Raw genomic sequence first — 20526 nt, forward strand, 5'->3', positions numbered from 1 at the left:
GCAGCTCTGTTACTGTGCAGATGCTTGGGAATTGTGTTTACTAGTCTTTGTGTCAGTGTTAAAGTTAAAAAAAACTTTTAGGTGATTTTCTGTGGTCTTTGCAGTCGTTTTCTTTGCTGCATCTCTGGTTGTTTGCCACAGTTGTTTTGGTTTTGGTTAATTCTCCCATGTGCACCTGACTTGAGCAGAAAGATGACTGGCTGTAAAACATCACACCCTGAGGGTGAAACCTGTGTCAACATAGTTATTTACCTGATTTTATATCCGTCTTTTGTCAGCTGTCAACTCATAACTTCAACTGTCTGTTAAACCCTGTGCCCATTAGTCACTGTCGCAACACCTGTCAAGCTCTCGGTTCCCGCACGGCACAGCGCGCAGTTCACAATAACAACTGGGGAAGAGTTACCAATTTATATCTTTGTCATTTTTGGAAACAATGAAACCTTTTACACCAGACAGAGGTGGACAAAAGCAGGACTCTGTTGCTGGTGGATTCTATCAACTGTGGTTAGCTAGTTAATTGAGCTAACATTAGCTCCATGAATTGGTTGCAAACATAATCCCTCGCTGACTGTTTCAATGTTTCCAACCGTCCGACTTGTTTTAAGAAGAGAATAAAATGGGCCTTTAACATTGACTTGATGGCTACAAGCATGTTGGCTGAGCTGACTGGAGTTTAAACTTCCACAAGTCCCCCCCCCCCCAAAAAAAAAGCAGGACAGAGCTGCTAACGCTATATTAGCATCCAGGAGCTGCTTCTACACACGTGCTAGTCGTGAATAGGACTTTTTTTAACCCAACAAACTAATTTTGTAAACCCAGGTAGTTAATGTTATGCTCCTTCACCCAGAACGTAACGCCTACGTACTACTGTTGGTAGTGACCTGGTTTTACTTCCTACTGGACATGCTAATGGCTGCAGCTTATGTAAGCACAGATAAACATACAGTTGAATCGTTTCTTTACATTTTTGCTCCTGTTTTGGTTTAGGGATAAAAGGAAAGACTACCTCTCAAAGTCTTTAAACGCTATATTGGTGTTGCTATAAAACAATGCACACCGCTATGGCATGTGCATTGCTGGTCCAGTTGCTAAACATTGATTGGACAATTGCTTTTTTGGGTTTAGCCAATGGTCTGTCAGCATGTAAACAACTACCGTCTATGATGATTGACCCCTCTTTGTGTCCGCCAAAGACACTTCAGCAACTACACTAATGACAACATTCTGGAAACTACTTATTTATTTACAAGTTTATTTGACAGAGACCACGTATAATAAACAATACACAAGTTATATAGCTAAAAGCTAGTTCCCCGAGCAGGTGAACAATACAGACAGCACCGTTTTCTTTTACATAAGGGAGCACACGCTCAACTTTATCAATGTAGTGTTCAGTTAAAAGCATCCAGATCTGAGAGCCAAGACTTATCTTTTCTGATTTGATGAATCGACTAGGTGGCTCCTGCCCATTGAGCATCTTTTTAAAATCCAGTCTTTGCACAATATGTCTGCAAACAGTGCTGAATTAATTATATACTCGTGGTAATGTGGTTAAAGCATACACAGTAAATAAGATCTTCTGTCTTTTTTTATTTTCACCTTTATGCCCCTGACCACACTAGTCTAGAGGGGATAAAGAAGAAACACAACAATATGCGGGAATGGTTTCATATATATTTAGCCAAAGCTTGCTTTCCTGAAAAAGAAAAACAACCCTCTTCCCTCAGTTTTCCCTCTCGTTTTCTCCATGCCACAAAATTACAACGTGCAAATTCATATACGTGTACGCCATTTTTTGCACGCTGGAAATAAACACGAAGGTCGGGAGAGAATGTTGCTCTAGCGCTGTAGCGGCGTTGAGGCAGCGTTTTTTTTTTTGTGTTGAGGAGTGGGTTCGGTCCTCAGCTATTGTCTGTCTGTCTGTCTGTCTGGTTTTACTCAACCACACACTTCCAACCATGCCACTGATTACTAGTTTGGAGTTGCACTAACTGCTGTCTGGTCCTTTGGCTAACCTCTGACGAACCTGGTGTGTGTGTGTGTGTGTGTGTGTGTGATTCTGTGTGTGTTTGTGGTGTGCTCTGTTCATGCATGTCTATGTTTGTACGCTACACAGTGAAAGTATGCGTCTTTATTTGTGTCCCTGTGTGTTTGTCTGCGTCTGTAGGCTTGTTGACAGTGATCTTGCAGGGCCTGTGTGCTTGGGAACGTTTCTTGAGGCATTTTGGGGAGGTTTTACCGCCAACCTGTGATGTCACTTCCCCTAAGCCCGAGCTCGAGGGGAGGGCCAGAGGGGCTGTGGTCTGGGTCAGGTGGCGAGTGGGATCACATATCCTAAAGTTATTTCACTCACCCATTGTAGCCCAATTATTCACTTGCTGTGGCTTCCTGTGTGTGTGTGTGTGTGTGTGTTGGCATGAACGCCCAATAAAAAAAAAAGCCCAAGATGATGCCACTTACAGTGAGCTGTCTCAGATGAATTCAGGAGTAAGGAATGTGTTACGGCTTCCAAAGGGGCTCGGCTCTTACAAAAGACGAGTGTGATTCAAATGGAACCAAACAACACGGCTGTAAGTCAGCAGTTTGTAGCCTTTTCATTCAAGACTCACTCGCTTATGTCTTTTCTCTCCCGCTCACTCAGCCTTATCACACACACACACACACACTCGCACGGACACACACACACACACACACACACACACACACACACACACACACACACACACACACACACACACACACACACACACACTTTCCCTCCTTGTGGTGCATACTTGCGTCAGGTGTGCTCTGTTTTTCCAGTCAGGGCAGAGAGGAATCTGGGCCGGGGTCCAAGCTGACTATCAACAGCACATTGCTGAAGCCCGGGACAAGAAGCAACACATCCACTCCATCTTTACTCCTCCTCCTTCTCCCTCTCTACTCCTCCCCCCTTTTTCTCCTCTCCTGATCACTGGAGCATTGTCGTGCTGTATTTTGGTCTTTTCATCTTTCCGTTTGTGTGTCCTTTTCCCTCTCTTGCATTCATTTTATTCATTTTCATGCACGTTCCTAATGGTTTTATAATGGTTTGCCGGTTTTGTTATGGAGAAGAGGTTGTTTTTTCCTTTTTGGTTTTGTGGTGTATAGTAGTTCCTGTCTAACAAGGGTACAAAGTGGTCACCACCCTTAAAATGACACCGCTTTTAGCAATCTGAATTCATTTCCATTGACAACATCAGCATTGTTCCTTGGGGGCTCAGGTTTTAACCTGGGAGAAAAGCTTTTGTGGTTTGCCTCAGTGTTGTGCACTATATATATATATATATATATATACACACGGTATACTAGGAATGTGACTATATAAATATAGTAAATATACTTGTGTTTGTGTGTGCTTTACTTCAAAGCTATGTCCTCGTCAAAGACATGAAAGTTAAGAACTGATGTCTAACCCAGAGATGTGTTCAAAGTGTTCCCCAAAGACCTGTCTCAACCTTAAAACCACTGTGTGTCTGTGTGTGTGTGCGTGTGTGTGTGTGTGTGTGTGTGTGTGTGTGTGTGTGTTGGCTTTCCTTCCTCAGAATGTTGAACTTTTGTTGGAGTAATTAACAGTTTTACGAGTTTCTTATTGACAACATAAATTGTCATTTTCTGTTTTGTGGCGGTGGCTGACAAACAGTGCGTCTGTGAAAGCATCTGTGCCACCACCGCATGCGTGTGATCCTACACACTACAACCCTGTACGCTTCAATGTCTGGCACTGTGCTGCTGTCTGTCGGGCAGAGAGAAGTAGAGGGGAGATAAAAAGGAAAGGCCTCCCACACAGGCAGATATGAGACTTAGGAGCTCCATTAGTTCCTCAAAGCCAGCTGCCGGGTTCAGATGGATGTCTGCGCTCGGCTGTTTGATGTCCATTCATCCATAGCCTTACATCTCTGCCTCTGTCTCCCAGCTTTGCCCGACGCTGGGCCTCATGGGGCTGGAGAGAGAGAGAGAGAGAGAGCAGCTGCCATAACTATAGGATAAAGCTGTCTGCTACCGTGTGATTCCTGCCTCTGCTAACATTGTGGCACCGCTGCTGCTGCTGTTTTCACCGGTGATTCTGCCAGGCTTGTCTGTTATTTTTTTGTGTCTGTTGTTTATGGGAGGTAGGGTGGAAAATATGATGTTGGAAGGTTTGATAGGAGGGATGTTTACCGGTGAGAGCAACACATGTAGTTTCGGCGTTCCTGTCGGCTCATAGCTGAAAGTTTAAAGAGACTGCAAAAAACTGTCACTAGATATTTTTCAAGTTTCTAGTTGACTAATCCATCTCTCTGTCGTCTCTCCTTGCAGCACCCGTTCATCCTCTTCTTCCTCATCGTCCTCCTCCTCCCCTCCGGACATCTTTGGGAATGGGCCAGAGCCTTGCCAGGGTGCATCTTTCCACCCGGTGGTGCGGCTGGCGTCGCGCAAGAGTGAGGAGGGCAGCGGCCAGGTCATAGAGCCTGCCCACCCCCCTCTCTCTCTCTCTCTCTCTCTCTCTCTCTCTCGCTCTCTCTCTCTGCTTGCTTGCTCCCTCCCAAGTGACTTTTGACCCTTTTGACTCAGCTGTGACTTCCTGCCAGCCATGCCCTTCCGGCTGAAGCTGCGGCGCACACGGCGCTACAACGTCCTGAGCAAGAACTACTTTGTGACACGGATTCGCCTGCTGGACAGCAATGTGATCGAATGCACTCTGTCAGTGGAGAGTACGGGACAGGAATGTCTGGAGGCGGTGGCCCAGAGGCTGGAGCTACGGGAGGTGAGGAGGAGTCTTTCGCTATGTGACCCACGTACATGCTTGTGTTGGACTGATATGTCAGCTGATAGTTGGTTGGTTTGTACTTGCAATCAGTACAATTTATTTATTTTTTTTATCAGTTCTGTATCATTTATTCATTCAAACATGTAAAGGCAAGATGAGGTTATCACAGAACACAATGCTGAGGGACACGTTGACATGTTTAGGGCTTACAAATGATCGAATTGTCAAGGTGTTTAATGTTGACATACAATATCATCTCTTGTCAGCTTCAACAGATATTAGTAGTGGTATTTCTATTAATAGGGTTGGACAATATGGAAAAAAAAGTATTGTCACAATATTGACATAGGGTCCTATACTTATACAATTGAGTCATTTTTTTTGCTAATCAAGCAAAAAGGAAATCCCTGATAAATCAAAGCACTTCATCAACTTGTTGCAAAAATCTAACAGTAGAAAAAAAAAAATCATATTTCAAAGTATTTGTTGTCAAATCACCAAACCGTTGGTAATCACCCACATCGTTCATGCACAGATAAAAATACTTTTAAAACATTTTCTGTGTGTGTGTGTGTGTGTGTGTGTGTGTGTGTGTGTGTGATGGCCACGCGTCTCTCCCCACACCCTGTGTGTGTCTCCCTGCCCTCTGCTGTCCCCTTCCTGCGGGGTCCTTGTCTGTCTCTAACGAAGCGTGGCTACCTCTGTCCTCTTTTCTCTGCAGAAGAAAGAGATACTGCTCATCCCCCTGTCCCCCCCCCCTCCTCTCCATGCTTTCTCTCTGTGTTTTCTCTCATCCCTTTCTTTCTGTTCCCTAACTTTCTTCACGTTTCCTACATCAAGGTTTAAACCGCCACCTTGCTCTGTACTCACACAGGTACGTAGCTTTGCACGGGGCCTGTTGTTTGTAGATGGAGTTGTTTTGCGTGTGTAAGGGCAGTTTGTTCACAGATTGGAGAATGAATGTGTGTTTGGTTGAAGACTGATTGACAAAGTGAGACAGAGGAGCGGTGTACATGTGCGTACTCACGCCGTGTTGTGGTATTTGCCAGGTGTCAGCGATGTTATAAATAAGGTGATGTGACGCCTAAGCTTCAGCCGGCGTCTGCCCCCATGCATGCACACCATTTGAGGACACTTTCAGGATGTGTGTGTACATCTGCATTTGTTGTTTTCATCTTTATTGATGTACCTGAGGCCTTGAGTGTGTGTCTGTTTGTGTGTGTGTGTGTGTGTGTGTGTGTGTGTGTGCTCTTGCAGCTGCAGCTTTACAACTGGCATTACAGTAGAGTCAAAGCACGCGGACAGAACAGGTGTGCTTACCTCTTCGTGATATGACACGTAGACACACACCGATGAAACGTCATTGTGTTATTCTAAATTACAGGGTTAGCCATGAGTTGTATCGGTTTAAAGAATAGTTTGTGAGATCTTTTATTTCGGAGACAATCTCAGGTCGGGGGCCCGTTCCACAAAAGCGCTGCTCACACACAGATTGCAAATGGCAGCAGTGTCATGTTTCTCTCCCAAGTTGCTGGTAAATTTGAGTCTTCCAGCGCTCTGGCATGCTCATGCAGATATATGGTGTTTGTTTTGATGAATGAAACATGTCAAAATCCCATTGCAAACATCAGGATGTTGAAAGCTACCCTAGATGCATAGAAAACAGGCTTCTACAATAATAATGATTGCTGATTCTTGCGGTCCAAACTAGTAACAGCACTTTGGATCTCATCTGCTTAACCACGCTCTTGTTTGGACCATGTGTGTGATCAGTACAGCGTGTTTTAGAAGAACTGTTTCATTTGAAAAAGGCCTGAGTTGTTATCTGTGAATGTTGTTTCTGCTGTTTATTCAGCTGCATTGTGTTTCATGTTCAAATAGCAGATGAATCTCTAGATAAAATAATAGACAAGAGTCTTAGTTTTTATTGAGATTTAGTGAGATAGGATCACTGCCTGTTCTCCCGGGGTAATCTTACCGGCAATGGGTCCGGTCTAATATTAAAGTTTAATAGAGTTGACGTCAAAGGTTTGATCAGATTTGAAGGAGAAATATGTGCTTGTTGTATTTCAGCTGTTCACTAATCTCCTCTCTGCTCTGCTCAATTGTCCCCAAAGTATTTCTCAACTCATTTCCCATTTCCCTCCATCCCGACAACCCTCCATTTCTCATCCCAATACTCTGTCTCTCCCATTTACTGTCATTTCCTCCATATCCCTCCTGCCTCCCCAAGTTGTTTCTTCCGCCTCTTTATCTCTCTCCATCCAGCTTACGCAACTCATCCTTTCTTTGCTTCCTCCTCATCCCACCTCCCCTCTCCCTTTTCCCTTCCTTCTTGTCCTGTTTCCTTTCCCGTCATCTCCTCCATCCCATGACCTTTTGGCACCGCACTGACCTCCTCCCTCTGTCTCTCCCTCCGGCTCCAGACCCATTACTTCGGGCTGTGGTTCCAAGGAAAGACCCAGGCCCCGGCCCATCGCTGGGTGGAGCTGGAGAAACCCCTCAAGAAGCAGCTGGACAAGTTTGGCAATGAGCCACTGCTCTTCTTCGGAGTGATGTTCTACGTGCCCAGTGTTTCCCGGCTGGAGCAAGAAGCCACCAGGTAAACGGTCTCCAAACACCACTTGCAGTTTGTAGATGTCAGACACTAACATACTCTAGGCTTCATTGTGTGAGACGGAGTGAAAATGCAGTTGATTCCGAGACGAGACCGTCAAAAAGTGGTCCTTGAGACCAAGTTTCGGCACCAAGACCGATCTCGACAACACCTCTGCTCACATCTCTGATTTGTCCAGTGTGTGTCCAGTAGTGTGTCCACTCATGGCTGTTTCAAGGCGACCGATCACATTTTAGCAGGTGTGATTACGAATGGGGCTGTCATCTCCTTACTTAGCGAGCCAGCTAGTTACGTTAATGAATGAATATGGCGACAGGCGTGAGATTGGAGGTAAGATTGACGAATCGTTTCAGTCTGATCATCAGACACACTGTGTGTGTGTGTGTGTGTGTGTTTGTGCGAGTGTGAGAAAGAGTGTGACTGAGCACATTCGCTAGCTGTGAAAAGGGCATCCAGCGGTCAGTGTGTAGTGGACAGTCTGCCGTCTCAGATTCCTTCTCACACACACACGCAGACACACACACACGCACACACACACACACACACACACACACACACCCCCCGTAGGTCTGCTTCGCACTGAGCTGGTGAATTTGCGGCTTCTGCTTTGCTGGTTGTGGGAAAGGTCGATTGCAGGTCACAGCTTGATGTTTTGACGCTAGATTTAGTTTTAAGGTGTGTGTGTGTGTGTGTGTGTGTGTGTGTGTGTGTTAGTGTGCGTGTTAACCATTTACGCTGCTGAATTTCCTTTCTTTGTTGAGAGGCGGGACTGGACATGCTGTTTCTGTGTTTACACAGAAAATAATGAAATCATCGTGTATCAGTGACTGGCCCTCTACTCTGACACTCACTGCATGTGTGATATGAGAGAGTGAGTGTGTGTGTGTGTGTGTGTGTGTGTGTGTGTGTGTGTCCGCAGGTTTGTTATACAGAAGTCAGGGTCTTCTCTGGTAAAGGGATGGTATTCCAGGAAACCCCTGCAGGCTTTTTTGGTGTGTGTGTATGGGGGTTATGGGGTTGAAGGGGTTATGATGGGGCCTTAGGGGCAATTTAGGGAACAATGGTGGCCTCTTTTCTCAAGCCCCCTCTCTTTCTCTTACAATCCCTCTACATAGTGTCACTCCTGCTCCTTTATCAAGAGCAGATCTCCATATCACTCCAGTCCCACATTTTTTCTCTCTTTTCTCTTCGTCCCTTCGTCCTCCTTTTTTCTTTCCCTCTTTCTCTTTTTTTGTTTGTCAGGAATGTTGGCACAGCCGTCCAGCGTAGGAGGCGGACCACACATTCCTCCCAGCAGAAGTGCTGGGGGTAAAGGGGGCTGGGGTGTGTGCAGGGGGGGGGGGGCGGTGGGGGGGATGTCTGGTTTATAAAACACACACACACACACACTCATACGCACACACTCACCTCACACACCTCACACACTCCCCCCAAGAATCCTCTCAGAAGCCAGCTGCAGCCCTGTCAGAAGAGTTAGTCACAATACACCACATTGTAAGAACATACACGCTCCCGGAGGCAAGCTGTTCACAAAGACCCATCCCCTTTTTCTTCACATCAAGTTGAAAACAATCCTCACAACTTTTTTTTTGATGAAGTTCAAAACACACTTTTTAATCACCCAGGGTTTGAATAAAATCTTTAAAAGCATCTTTTGCTCTTATACTTTCTTTCCTTTCCTTTGAGGACTCCATCAATGCGTGGGAATGATAACGGTTACAGCTGATGGCCCTCTTTTTTTTAAAATATAGATCATTTATTGAGTTGAGGTTGATTTGGGTCAGATCCAGTGAAACAGGTCTTTGTTTTTCCTTACACACCTGGACTGGGGAAGGGGGGGGGGGAAGGGAAGGATTCAGGGAAAGAATGACAGAGGCAAAAAGGGAGACAAGTGGGGTTAGAGAAAGTAAAAGTTTTGGCAGCAACACTTGGCTTTGGGTCCGTACCTTGTTATTTATGTGGTTTAAGCTCGCTGCACTCACTGCATGTTTCTGCTGTAACTTACACATATTTATGTGTCCGCATAGAAAAGTATGTTTGTGCTTGTGAGCTAAAACAGCGTAGGAGTGAGTGGATTTGGTTTATGGGACGCCAGTGCTTTGATTTACTGTTTCACAAAAACCCTTTTTAAAGAAAGGTACTTTTAAAACTAAAATACGATATCAAACGTTGTTCTTGACCTTAACATTTTTGTTACCAACTGATAGGTCTTTGGTTTAAAAGGCCTCTTCTGTTCATTTTAACAGCAATAGAAGTTAGAAAAGAAAACGGGTTTACTTGGTTTTACAAACAAATTCATCTTAACTTCTTGCCAGAAACCAGAAAGACAGAGTGTTGACTCAGCCTCCCTCTGAGTAAATGAGATTTACTGAGAAAGTAATGTGAGTTTTATTATGTGGTCAGGTCTTTGAAGTTCAGCGTTTGACTGATGTGTAACCTGATACTAGATCTCCCTCTCTTCCTGTCCATCCATTCATCTGTTTCTCTTTCCCTCTCTTCGTCTCTTCATGCAGCTGTGAAAATTACACAAAGTAGGGGGCTACAGTGTGTGTGTGTGTGTGTGTGTGTGTGTGTGTATTTACACCAATAATCCAGTTATCAAGCAATTAAGGCAGTATTGCAGGAAAGCTGGAGCCCATTTAAACACTTTAATTCTCTGTGACGTTAATGCCATTAGGCTCATAGTTGCAGTTATTGCTGCAAGATAGACTTTGTGGAGTCCTTCATATATGTTGTCAGATTCTGTTTTTGTAAAAACGTAGAGTTTTTACCATGTTTTGCAACACGCATTGTAATCCAATTTAGTCTGAGAAAGTGTCTGCATGTTGTGTCGATTCATTTCATTTTGAGATAATTGGCATTGGCCTGTGCTCACGAGACGGATTACTCATCTTTATAGTATTTCACTGAGCCAACATCAGGGAAAGCCACTGCACTAAAAAAAAATTGTTAATTTAGTTTTTAAGTTTACACATTTTCGTTGTCTCTCAGAAACAAGGGGACGCTGCTATCTGCGGATAAATGCTGCTGGTAAGTGCACTAAAACTCTATTTATTTGTTTCTTCTTTTTTTTTTACAAAGTTTAGTTTTTTGAAGTTGAACACTGGAGGATGAACTCTGACTTTGTAATCTGTAGGGTGCATTTCTAGCCAGAATAATCCATGTAAACACATAAATCAGAGTGATGCCTTACTCGCATTACTGGTCACAACCTACTGGACTGTATATGTGTGTATGTCTATGCATGTGTGTGTGTGTGGGGGTGGGTGTGTGGGTATCATCCAGAGTAGGTTGCACCGTGTTTGACCCCCAAACTGCTTTGTGTACTAATCCCAAACTACCTCCCGTATACTACTCACTTGTAAGTAGATATCCTGTACCGCCTCCTTTTTATTTTTCTTTGTGAAAATAACCTCTTTGGATTTTATCCGTTTTTACCACACACACATCGTGCAGAAGGTTTGTGTGTGTTTGAAACCTTCTGCTCCTTCTGTCTCCCTGATATGAAGGAGGGTTAAAGAGGCCCAGCGAGAGAAAGTGAGGAACCTAAACAGAGAGCTGTTGACCGGAGCGAGGCCAGCTGGCCTCAGCAGCCCCCAAGGCTAGCAGCACCAACAGCCTTGAAATCCTAGCATTGTTCAGCTAGTTATCACTAACACACACACACGCACACACACAGCTGTACTCTGTTGTGCCCCTTGCTGATTCAACACATTTCAAAGTGAAATCCTCCTGCCTCCCACACAAGCTGTCTGGACCCATCCAGGGTTGAGGGGGTGGTCAGGGTCATCCCACTGCAGAGGTGGTGGAGGAGGGGTTGAAGCATATGTACACACACATTCATGCATGCATGCACATATGCTTGCAGGCTTGTTGTCCGGGCCACTTGGACATCTGGCAGCATGTCTTGAGGCGGGCTTGAACATGCGTGGGCATATAAAGGGCCCTTTGTGCCTGTGTGGCTGCCTGGAGTGCCAGCAGAGCACTCTGCCATGGTGGAAGTCACAAGTAACTCTTAGTGAGGAAAGCTCTACCTCATGCCTGTGTGTGTGTGTGTGTGTGCGCGTGTGTGTGTGTGTGTGTGTGCGTGTGTGCGTGTGCGTGTGTGCGTGTGTGCGTGTGTGTGTGTGTGCGTGTGTGCGTGTGTGTATTCACCTGTTATTACAGCATAGTGATGTCAGTCGGACATACGTGCCAGGTGTGTGTCATCATTAGGGCGTCTTTGTGGACATGTATGTGCAGGTTTACAAGTAATGGCATTTGTGGCCAGAACATGATTAAGTTGTTAATTACATTGTTATTTTATTTGCTTTTAACAACTCTTCAAAGGATAGATTCACCCGAATTACATAAACACATGTTCTCTCACTTATCTCTGTTGGTATCTAGCCATGTAGACAGTTTTTGGGTTTATTAGCCCCAGTTTTTTAGATATGTGTTTCAGCACTGAAAAATGACTCGACTATTGCAAGCTGAACTAGCAAAGAAATAGTCCCGTGAAAGCTGTCGACGTTGTGTTCTGTAGATCATACAGATTCCAGAGTATTCTGGTAAGATAAGTTCTAGCGTAGATTATAAAGGCAAAGACTTTCAACAAGTAAACCCCGTTGGAGAATAGTGGCTGTAACTTTACAGGCTTATCTTATGATCATTGTCTGCAATGAGACTTTGATTTAAATCGAGTTGTTTCTCTCCAAATAGATGTATATCTTCCTGTAATTGAAGCCTTCAATATGCATCATGTGGACTTTATATGTGGATCATTTCAAACACAAACATTTTCCAGATGCCTTTCAATGTTGTTTTAAGCCTCATGCATCACTCAAGGCGTTACTTTGAACTTGCATTGAACTTAAATGTATGCTGATGCAGGTTTATTATCAGGACTAGACAATAAAGTCACTTTTTTTTCTAACCAGCATGGTGGATCTTCTAACGATTTAATGAACTCATTGCAGTTAAATATCTCTAAACTGACAGTTACTACAACAACTAAGGAAGTGAGCAAATGTTCAACCAATCAGCCAACACCGCTGTATGTTTAAGTGGGTTTACTATAATTAAACAGGACAAACATAGCAAGTGAGCCAATATGAGAAAGGAAAAACTATGGACGAAATAATTGTTTCATCGAGGTAAATCGTATTATTTGTCTCGCCAGTAAACCAGCGTTCTTGCTTTATTATACTTTGTATCGCCAGATAAATTACAAAATAACAGAATCAAGAGCTGGAGAAAAGGCTTTCGGTAATATATATATTAAAGCTTTTGAAACATATATATATATATAGAGAAATCATTAACACGCCTTATTTATGAGAGTGCTCTCCAAGACTGTGCAACCGTTGAGACTGTCAATCAAAAGCTTGTTGTTCAACTCATTACTAATTAAGAGTTTTCTTTGGAACTGTGATCCTTAAGTTCTATCTTGTCTGATAATATATTCTCCTGTAGATTTTTGGCCTAGTTGTGCTGCTATACAGACAATTGTGTAATTTTCTTGTAAATTACAGAACAATTTGACCCCTTTCAGGCCTCTGAAAGGTATTCAATGAAACCAAGTGAGAAGGAAAAACCACCCTTTAGTTGAACAGGTCACAAACCTGTAGACCAATGCAACTTATGTTCACAAGTAGACAAAGTTGTTTTACGGGTCACACTTTCACTTGTTCATAGTTATTACAACCAGTTTACCGTCCACCTCTCCACTGTTGGCCTCACATATATATATATATATATATATATGTAAACACCATCATGTTGTTATCATTGAACCTCAGAATGAGAACCAACCACTGTCGACCTCAACATCTCCCCAGACCTCATACGGAGAACGCTGGGAAAACATGGAGAGTTTGTAAAAAAAACAAAAACAAAGTCCACAATCATTCGAAGGGTTTTGTGTTCCTGCGAGGCTCCTCCACCTCCATACCGCATCAGGCTCCTCCCACCGCTGCAGCCGCGGAGGTTGGGGTTGGCTAATTAGGGGGTTGCCACGGGAACGGAATGGCAGCTTAGCCAACGGGTGTAATGACAGGGTGAGGGAGGAGGGCGGGGTCAGATTATAGGCCTGGGAGTATGCTGAGTGGAGCTCAAAAAAGAAAAGAAGAAGAAGAAGAAGAAGTCGTGGTGGTGGAGGGAATGTGAAGAAGAATATGAACATGAGAGATGTAAAGAACATAAAGGAGGGCATGAAACTCTGAAACTCTGAGTTCAGAGGGAGCTAAACAGTGGAGGGTTGGTGAGAGCTACTTTTACAACTGAGATGACAGAGGAAAGAAAACTTGTTGAGGAATTACCTCCAAAGTATGTGTGTTTGAGTGTGTGACAGAGTGAATGACGAAGCATGTATAGCTCCCACATAGAAGTTTGTGTACTCTGGCATGGACTGTCTAATGCACTCACAGCTCTTTCTGACCATGTGTGCGTGTGTGCGTGTGTGCGTGTGTGTGTGTGTGTGCGTACATCAGAAAAAGGTGTCTCACAGCCCACATTGGAAAGAGTCACCATGGCAACAAACAGGAAACGGTGTGCGAGTTTTTACGCCGCTGAGCCCGGTCACCCTGACAATTCTCTCTTTCCTCCTGTGTGGCCACTCCATTCTCCAAAAGACAAACATCCAGTTTGGACTGCGGCTAAAAGTGGACAAAAGGAGCTCAGAAACTGAAGGAGCTCAGTGTATTTCAGCCGCTGGGGTTTTGGGACTTTTTTACCACATTATGTGAACGATGCGAGTGGACTCAACAATCTGAACTGTGTCATCATATCGGCTTACGCTTGGCAAAACCACCACTGCCCAAAACCGCAGAGTCCCCAGTTTGCCTCACATTTGCAATTAAAATATTCCTCTTTTGTCCAGCTTGTGTCGGTCCTACCTAAGATAAAACTCCGTCCTTATTAGTGCCAGCTCCATGTCACTTGACAAAAATATACAGACCTATAAAATGGTTTTGTTTAGCCCCTACTGGTATACATTTGGCTTTCCTCTCAAGTCATAAATGAGTCACTGGTATTTCAAATAGAGGTGATTCACTCATTCCTCGCATGGATTCTGCAATAGGCTTCTCTGGCATTGTTTTAAACGGCTAACGCTGTTGCCAATACTGTCTTGACGCATACTTTCTGTTGCACAAACCAGAAGCAGAAGAGTACGTCTCTGTGGTGTCTCTTTGGATGTTTGCAATCCTTCTGTTGCTAATGTGCAACGCCTTGAGCACAACTCTTCTTACTTTCTTTGTGTTGAACTGAAACCCATCATGTTTTCCAACTCGATTTTACATAAGTGGTGTTCAGAGACTGTGTGGCTAGCTGGAAAAATAACACGAACCACCACCAACCAAACTCTGGTGAGATCCTGAAAGCTAATAAGAGTGCCTGTGCTACCACCCAGCTCGTCAGATGTTTTGTACAGTTGAGCTGGTAGAACGGCTCGGTGGTATGAAGTGTCAGCAAGACTAGGAGTCTTCAGTCTTATTAGCAACTCCGTAATGCTGTACTTAGTCACCGCTAAAGGCTAACGTCAGCATGCTAATATGTTGGCAGTGATAATGCTGATGTGTAGCAAGTGTAATACCTAACCATGTTCCCCATTATAATTGAGTGTTTTAGCATGCTTACCTCTGCACTAAACACAAAACCGATGGGAATGTCAATAATTTGCCAGTATTTTGTCATAAATTCACGACATGTCATAAATTCAATTAATCCTGAGGGCGACGTGAATAACATGAGAAAATCCATAGCAATCCATCAATAGCGCTTCATCATGACTCATGTGCTGTGCACCACGGATGTCTGTACAAAACCTCATCACAATCCATCCAATGATTCTTGAGATATTTCCATCTGGACCACAGTGGTGGACTGACCGACAGACTGACATTGCCATCCCAACAGCCTGCTAGTGGCTGGCGTGGCTAAAAAGTCAAATTAATTTCTGACGCCAGTGTCACTCAACATCATCTCATCTTAATAACACTTTCTTTCTTTTCTCTCGCTGTCTGTCTTTCTTTCTTTCTTTCTTTCTTTCTTTCTTTGCTCTCAAGGTATCAGTATTACCTGCAGGTGAAGAAGGAGGTGTTGGATGGACGTCTCCACTGCACAGTAGAGCAGGGGATCAGACTAGCTGGCCTAGCAGTGCAAGGTAAGACCCCCCCCCCCACCCACCCACACACACACACACATATGCATGAACAAACATCTCATGTGAATTATCTACCCGAGGGAGACAGGCGGCACAAGAGAGAAAGAGCGAGCACAAACTCACACTTTCTCAGGTCATCTCGACTTCACTACCTAATATGGCTGCATACCACTGGGAGAGCCCAGTCCACTTGAGTTCCTTTGGTATCAGTCTTAACACACACACACACACACACACACGCACACAACCTCACTCCATCTCCCCCGTCTTGTTCCTGGGTGCTGTCTGTGTCTCAGGGGGAATGTAAACAGACAGTTTGCTTATCGCTAGTTCCAAGGTTAGCCTTAGTAGCATGAGGAAGACGCTTATCTGATCGGGAGGCGAGGATCCTCCGCTACACCTCCTTTTGTCCGACAGACAGCAGAACAGTACTTAGGATGTACTTAAAGGCCCTATCTGGAGGCCTGACAATGTTATGGAAGTCCTGTGCAGGTGGGAGATTAGTCGCGTACTAATTAGTTTGCTAGTTAAGCTACTTTTTTGTTATTCTGAATAAAAGACTATTTGCCAGAGTTAAAATATACCGGAATTTGCCCCCCGTAATGTGGTAACAAATTGTTTCTCTTGAAATGTTAATTAATTCTCTAAAGGCTTGAAAATAAGCCTTTAGCCACAATAAAATAAAAAGTTGTTTCATTTGTTTAGCAATTTAACATTCGGCAATATATTCTGTATCAAAATATAATAACCTTAGCATTTATTGGAAATTGTAATTATCCTAACGTGTTATCTTCACAAGTTATTATCTTTGGCACACGGATTCCTTTAGGAATGAATACAATTTTACCATATCTTATGCAGATAATACTTTTTAGATGAAGGCAAACAAAAACATATGCAATGTTCATACAATCTGTCAAGTGTGAATGTTACCCTGCAGTTTTTTTTAGCTTCCAACCTCTTAAAATATGAGTGAGCACAGCGACAGACGATACATTTCAGCTAGTCATACACATTCAAATAGATAATACAATGTATGTGTTTGTATTTTCTAGCTGACTTTGGAGACTTCACTCATTTCACGTCGCAGGACTTCCTCCGGGAGTATGTGCTCTTCCCAGTGGTGAGTCCTCAAACCTTCACTGTTCAAATACGTGTGTTTGTGTGCGTCTTTGTGTGTTGCCTGAAGGCACACATTCTTGTGTCACCTGTGTACCTCCTCCCTCTGCATAACTGATTGACAGGCAGGGAAAAGAGAGAGATAAAGATCCAGTGGACACCAAATGTATTACATCAATGGAACACTATATTACTCTGTGACATTGGCAGCTACTTGATGTACATTGCTTCACCACTGACTACAGTTTAGATGTAAAAAACAGTTTGACAGGGTGGTGAAAGCGAGTAAGTGACGGTGTTTTAGTGAAATAGTTCACTTCTTCTTCTCTGTGACATCTCTGTCATAAATCCTTTATCACCTGTTGCTTCTCTTTCCTTTCATATTCACCTCCTCCATCTCTTTCTGATTTGCTGCCTGATGTTTTGGTCTCTTCTTTGTTTTCCCTTTAGAACTGGCCTAATGGAGACGAGGTGCTGGAAGAGTGGACCCAGAAAGTTGCTGAGGAGCACAAGAGTCACTGGTACACCTTTTTTTATTTCTTTTTTTGTGTGGCTTTTTGTTTGCCTTCATGATACATTCAGATAAACAGGAAAGGGGGGGGGGGGAGAGATGGAATGACATGCAGAAAAAGGGCCGCAGGTCGGATTCAAACCCCGGGCAGATGCAGTAAGAACTCAGCCTTTGTACACAGGGCGCCAGCTCTACCATGTGAGGGCGCCCAGTCAGCTTCAGGCATGAACATGTAAAAAAAAAAAAAAGAGCGGGTAAAAAAGGTTCAGAGACGATGAGATACCTAGTACCAGGTACTATATCTGTCTGTACTTTCCAGTCGAATGCAGACCGCTGAGGCAGAGCTGCTGTACATCAAGGAGGTGGAGAAACTGGACGGCTTTGGGCAGGAGAGCTTTGCTGCAAAGGTAGACGAATAACAGAACACCCCCAGCCTCCTACACACACACACACACACACACACACACACACACACACACACACACACACACACACACACACACACACACACACACACCAGTTTATTTGAATGTGAGAAGACTTTACTTAAGCCTTATGATATTCGCTCTTCTTCTACAGGACAACTACACCAATGATATTTTCATCGGTGTGTCCTTCATTGGGGTGTTTGTCAAACACCGAAATGGCAGATCCATCATGCTCCACAAGTAAGCCCCTCACCCTCCGTCGTATTTATCTGTTTTTTTGTAGCTCGTATGAATTTTCGTCCTATTAGTGATCATGAGGTAGCAGGGCTAATACTAATATCTGAATATGTAAGATAAGTATGATGAATTTTGTGTGGGAAAATTCAATCCTTGTGTGCATTTGTTTGTGTTTCCGTGTGTGTGACAGGTGGAAGGACATTGGTACGATAGCGCACAACAAGTCAGCCATCACAGTGGAGATAACAAGCAAAGACGACACCATCATTTTTCACATGGTGAGTGTTGTGTCTGCGGGTGGTCTCGCCACACACACACACACACACACACACACGCACGCACGCACGCACACTTTATACAAGGTTTCTAGTCGGAAGTTTAAATAAAAAAACAAATTCCGAGACATCCATGCACAGCTACAAATTTGGTCTTGGTTTTCTATAAATACAACTGCTGTGTTAATTCAAAATATCAATGTTTTCCGCTCTGTGTTTGTATCTGCAGGAGGATATGGAAATGGCCAAGTACATCGCTCGTCTTTTCACGGCCAGACACAAATTCTACAAACAGAACAAGATCTGTGCAGAGTGAGTCTCGAGGCCGCCGGAGAGGCCAGCAGACGGCCAATCGGAACACTTATACCACATGTATCCTGAATTATCTGCCATTTAATCCTCTTTTATGTTTGTTTCTCTCTAGGCCCACTCACTCGCCTGCACCAATCCGGAGGAGACCCACTTGGACCCACCGCCTATCTCTGGTACCGTCGGCAGCCTCTGCTTGCTTTGTTATGGTTCAATATCGCTGGTTATTTCTCAGTGGTTTGACACTGAATGAGACCAGAAGGCAGGGGGCAGAGGGAGAACTTGGGAGGGAAGACAGAAACGGCTGTGGTTAGAGATGTGACCCTGCTCTCCCACTCAGGGCCGCACTTAATTGTGCCATGGAGCCATGGTTTTAACATGCCTTGGTGGTGTGGTGGGTGTTGTTGGAAAGTTTGCAAGGGTGTTGCTTGGTCTGATTTCCGGTGCGACAATGAAGGCAGTGATTTGTGCGTCTCCCTCCCTGCTGGCCAGACAATGGCTCGGCTAAATGTGTCACAATAGCTGCTCAGTCAATCCACTCGGGTGCTCAGTTGTCTGTCTGGAGAGTAGATCTGAGTCGCCGCGCAGCTTGTTATGATATGCACAATTTAATGGAGTATAAAAAAATGAATTGCTCCTTCTTAATTGCATTGAATGTGTTTCTTCACTCAGCCGCGGCCCCAGTCCTGTAACTTCCAGTCAATGCATTCCCAGTATGGAGAGCATTATCAGGACACACAGAGCTCCCAAGGTACGTGTAAAACACAGACACACACAGACAAACACATTTAGAGTCATTTCAAGTCTTACTCACTGCTGTGACCGCAGTGTGATTTAAGATTTTAGCCTCCCTGATGATATCTGAAGCAGTTCAATGGAGCTATTTGTGTCTTTCCTGTCAGCCGTGTGACTCACAGCCCATTTGTATTTTAACTATCTCCCAGCCAATTAGAGCCCAACGTTTGGGGTGCAGAGCGATGACCTCATTTTGTGCTTCACTCTTTCATTGACATGTTCACACACTCAGTCGGCGTTATAATCCGAAGGAGCTTCACTCATGTCGGCTTGACAATAAAACAGAGCGAGTGGAAAAACCATTCTGGGTGTGCTGCTTTGCGTGGGTGTGAGATCATTTCGTCGTGTGACCTCACGCATCACTCTCCGTTTGTGTGGACGGAGATAATGTATGTCTGCCTGCTTGTGGGCTTGAGATAGTTTCACATGAGAGAATGCTCTATTTGTTTAGTAAAGAGGAATGACATGCATGCCACTCTCTCCTTCATCATGGTGGGAAGAAAATATTCCAAATCTTTCCTGTTCCAAGTTGGTTAACTACTGCGAGGAAATATTCAGAATTGTTTCAAATGTGGTCGGTAAACACCTTGAGGGTGCCACAAATGCTGTTTACTGCTTATGACCGTAAATCAAAACACTGGGAAACACCAGAACTACTCCAGTACACTCAACTTTAGGTTCGGACTTGACTTTTAGGAAATTTTGATCCCCTTTTTTCCTGATACTATTTATGTTCTCTTGATTTTCCATTTGTTTTGTTAGATCAAACACTCTCCACTGTGTTAACTGTTACAAAAAACAGCATTTTCATTCCTTCTTCCTCCCTCTTTTGGTTTTTAGACAGTATCTTCCATGACGACCCCTACTACAAGTCAGAGACGAGTCTGGACCGCTGCCCGGTGGAATTTCCCTTTCGTAACGGTACCGTGCCCAATGGAAGCATGTACAGCAGCCCCAGCCTGAGCTCGCTCAATCAGTCCCAGACTTTCGTCCCACCCTCTCCCATGTCCTCCAACCTCAGCATCCCCGGTAGCGAGCTCATGCGCCCCGACTACATCCCCAGCCACCGCCACAGCGCCATCATTGCTCCGTCCTACCGGCCCACGCCTGAGTATGATGCCGTCATGCGGCAGAAGCGACGCATCCTCCCCGCTCACCATGACCTCCACAGCCAATCGCTGCGCAGTCTGAACATCAGCAATGCTTGTGCTTACCGCCAGCCTGAGGCTCTGGTGTATAGCCAGCCAGAGATGAGGGAGAGGGGCCCTTATCATGGCCTGGGGCCTAGCCCGGGACCTTACGGCAAACAGGTAGAGGTGAA

At 44.4% G+C, this 20526-nt stretch overlaps 1 protein-coding gene across 2 annotated transcripts in view; it reads left to right on the top strand.

Annotated features, from left to right (window-relative positions):
* LOC306711255 (tyrosine-protein phosphatase non-receptor type 14-like) overlaps positions 1–20526 on the top strand; it is a 34501-nt gene that overhangs the window by 4027 nt on the left and 9948 nt on the right. The window contains exons 2-14 of one of the 2 annotated variants that reach the window (XM_079180103.1): positions 4321–4768; positions 7198–7373; positions 10380–10418; positions 15434–15531; positions 16587–16654; positions 17101–17171; positions 17481–17568; positions 17741–17829; positions 18017–18104; positions 18331–18413; positions 18526–18586; positions 19083–19161; positions 20046–20515. In XM_079180103.1, coding sequence (XP_079036229.1) covers positions 4595–4768; positions 7198–7373; positions 10380–10418; positions 15434–15531; positions 16587–16654; positions 17101–17171; positions 17481–17568; positions 17741–17829; positions 18017–18104; positions 18331–18413; positions 18526–18586; positions 19083–19161; positions 20046–20515 — 1584 coding nt within the window. In that variant the 5' untranslated portion in view covers positions 4321–4594. The remainder of the gene's footprint in view (positions 1–4320; positions 4769–7197; positions 7374–10379; positions 10419–15433; positions 15532–16586; positions 16655–17100; positions 17172–17480; positions 17569–17740; positions 17830–18016; positions 18105–18330; positions 18414–18525; positions 18587–19082; positions 19162–20045; positions 20516–20526) is intronic. The other variant, XM_079180104.1, reaches the window with a different exon arrangement.

The sequence above is a fragment of the Pholis gunnellus genome (genome assembly GCF_910591455.1).
Source record: "Pholis gunnellus genome assembly, chromosome: 19".
Taxonomy (NCBI): Eukaryota; Metazoa; Chordata; class Actinopteri; order Perciformes; family Pholidae; genus Pholis; species Pholis gunnellus.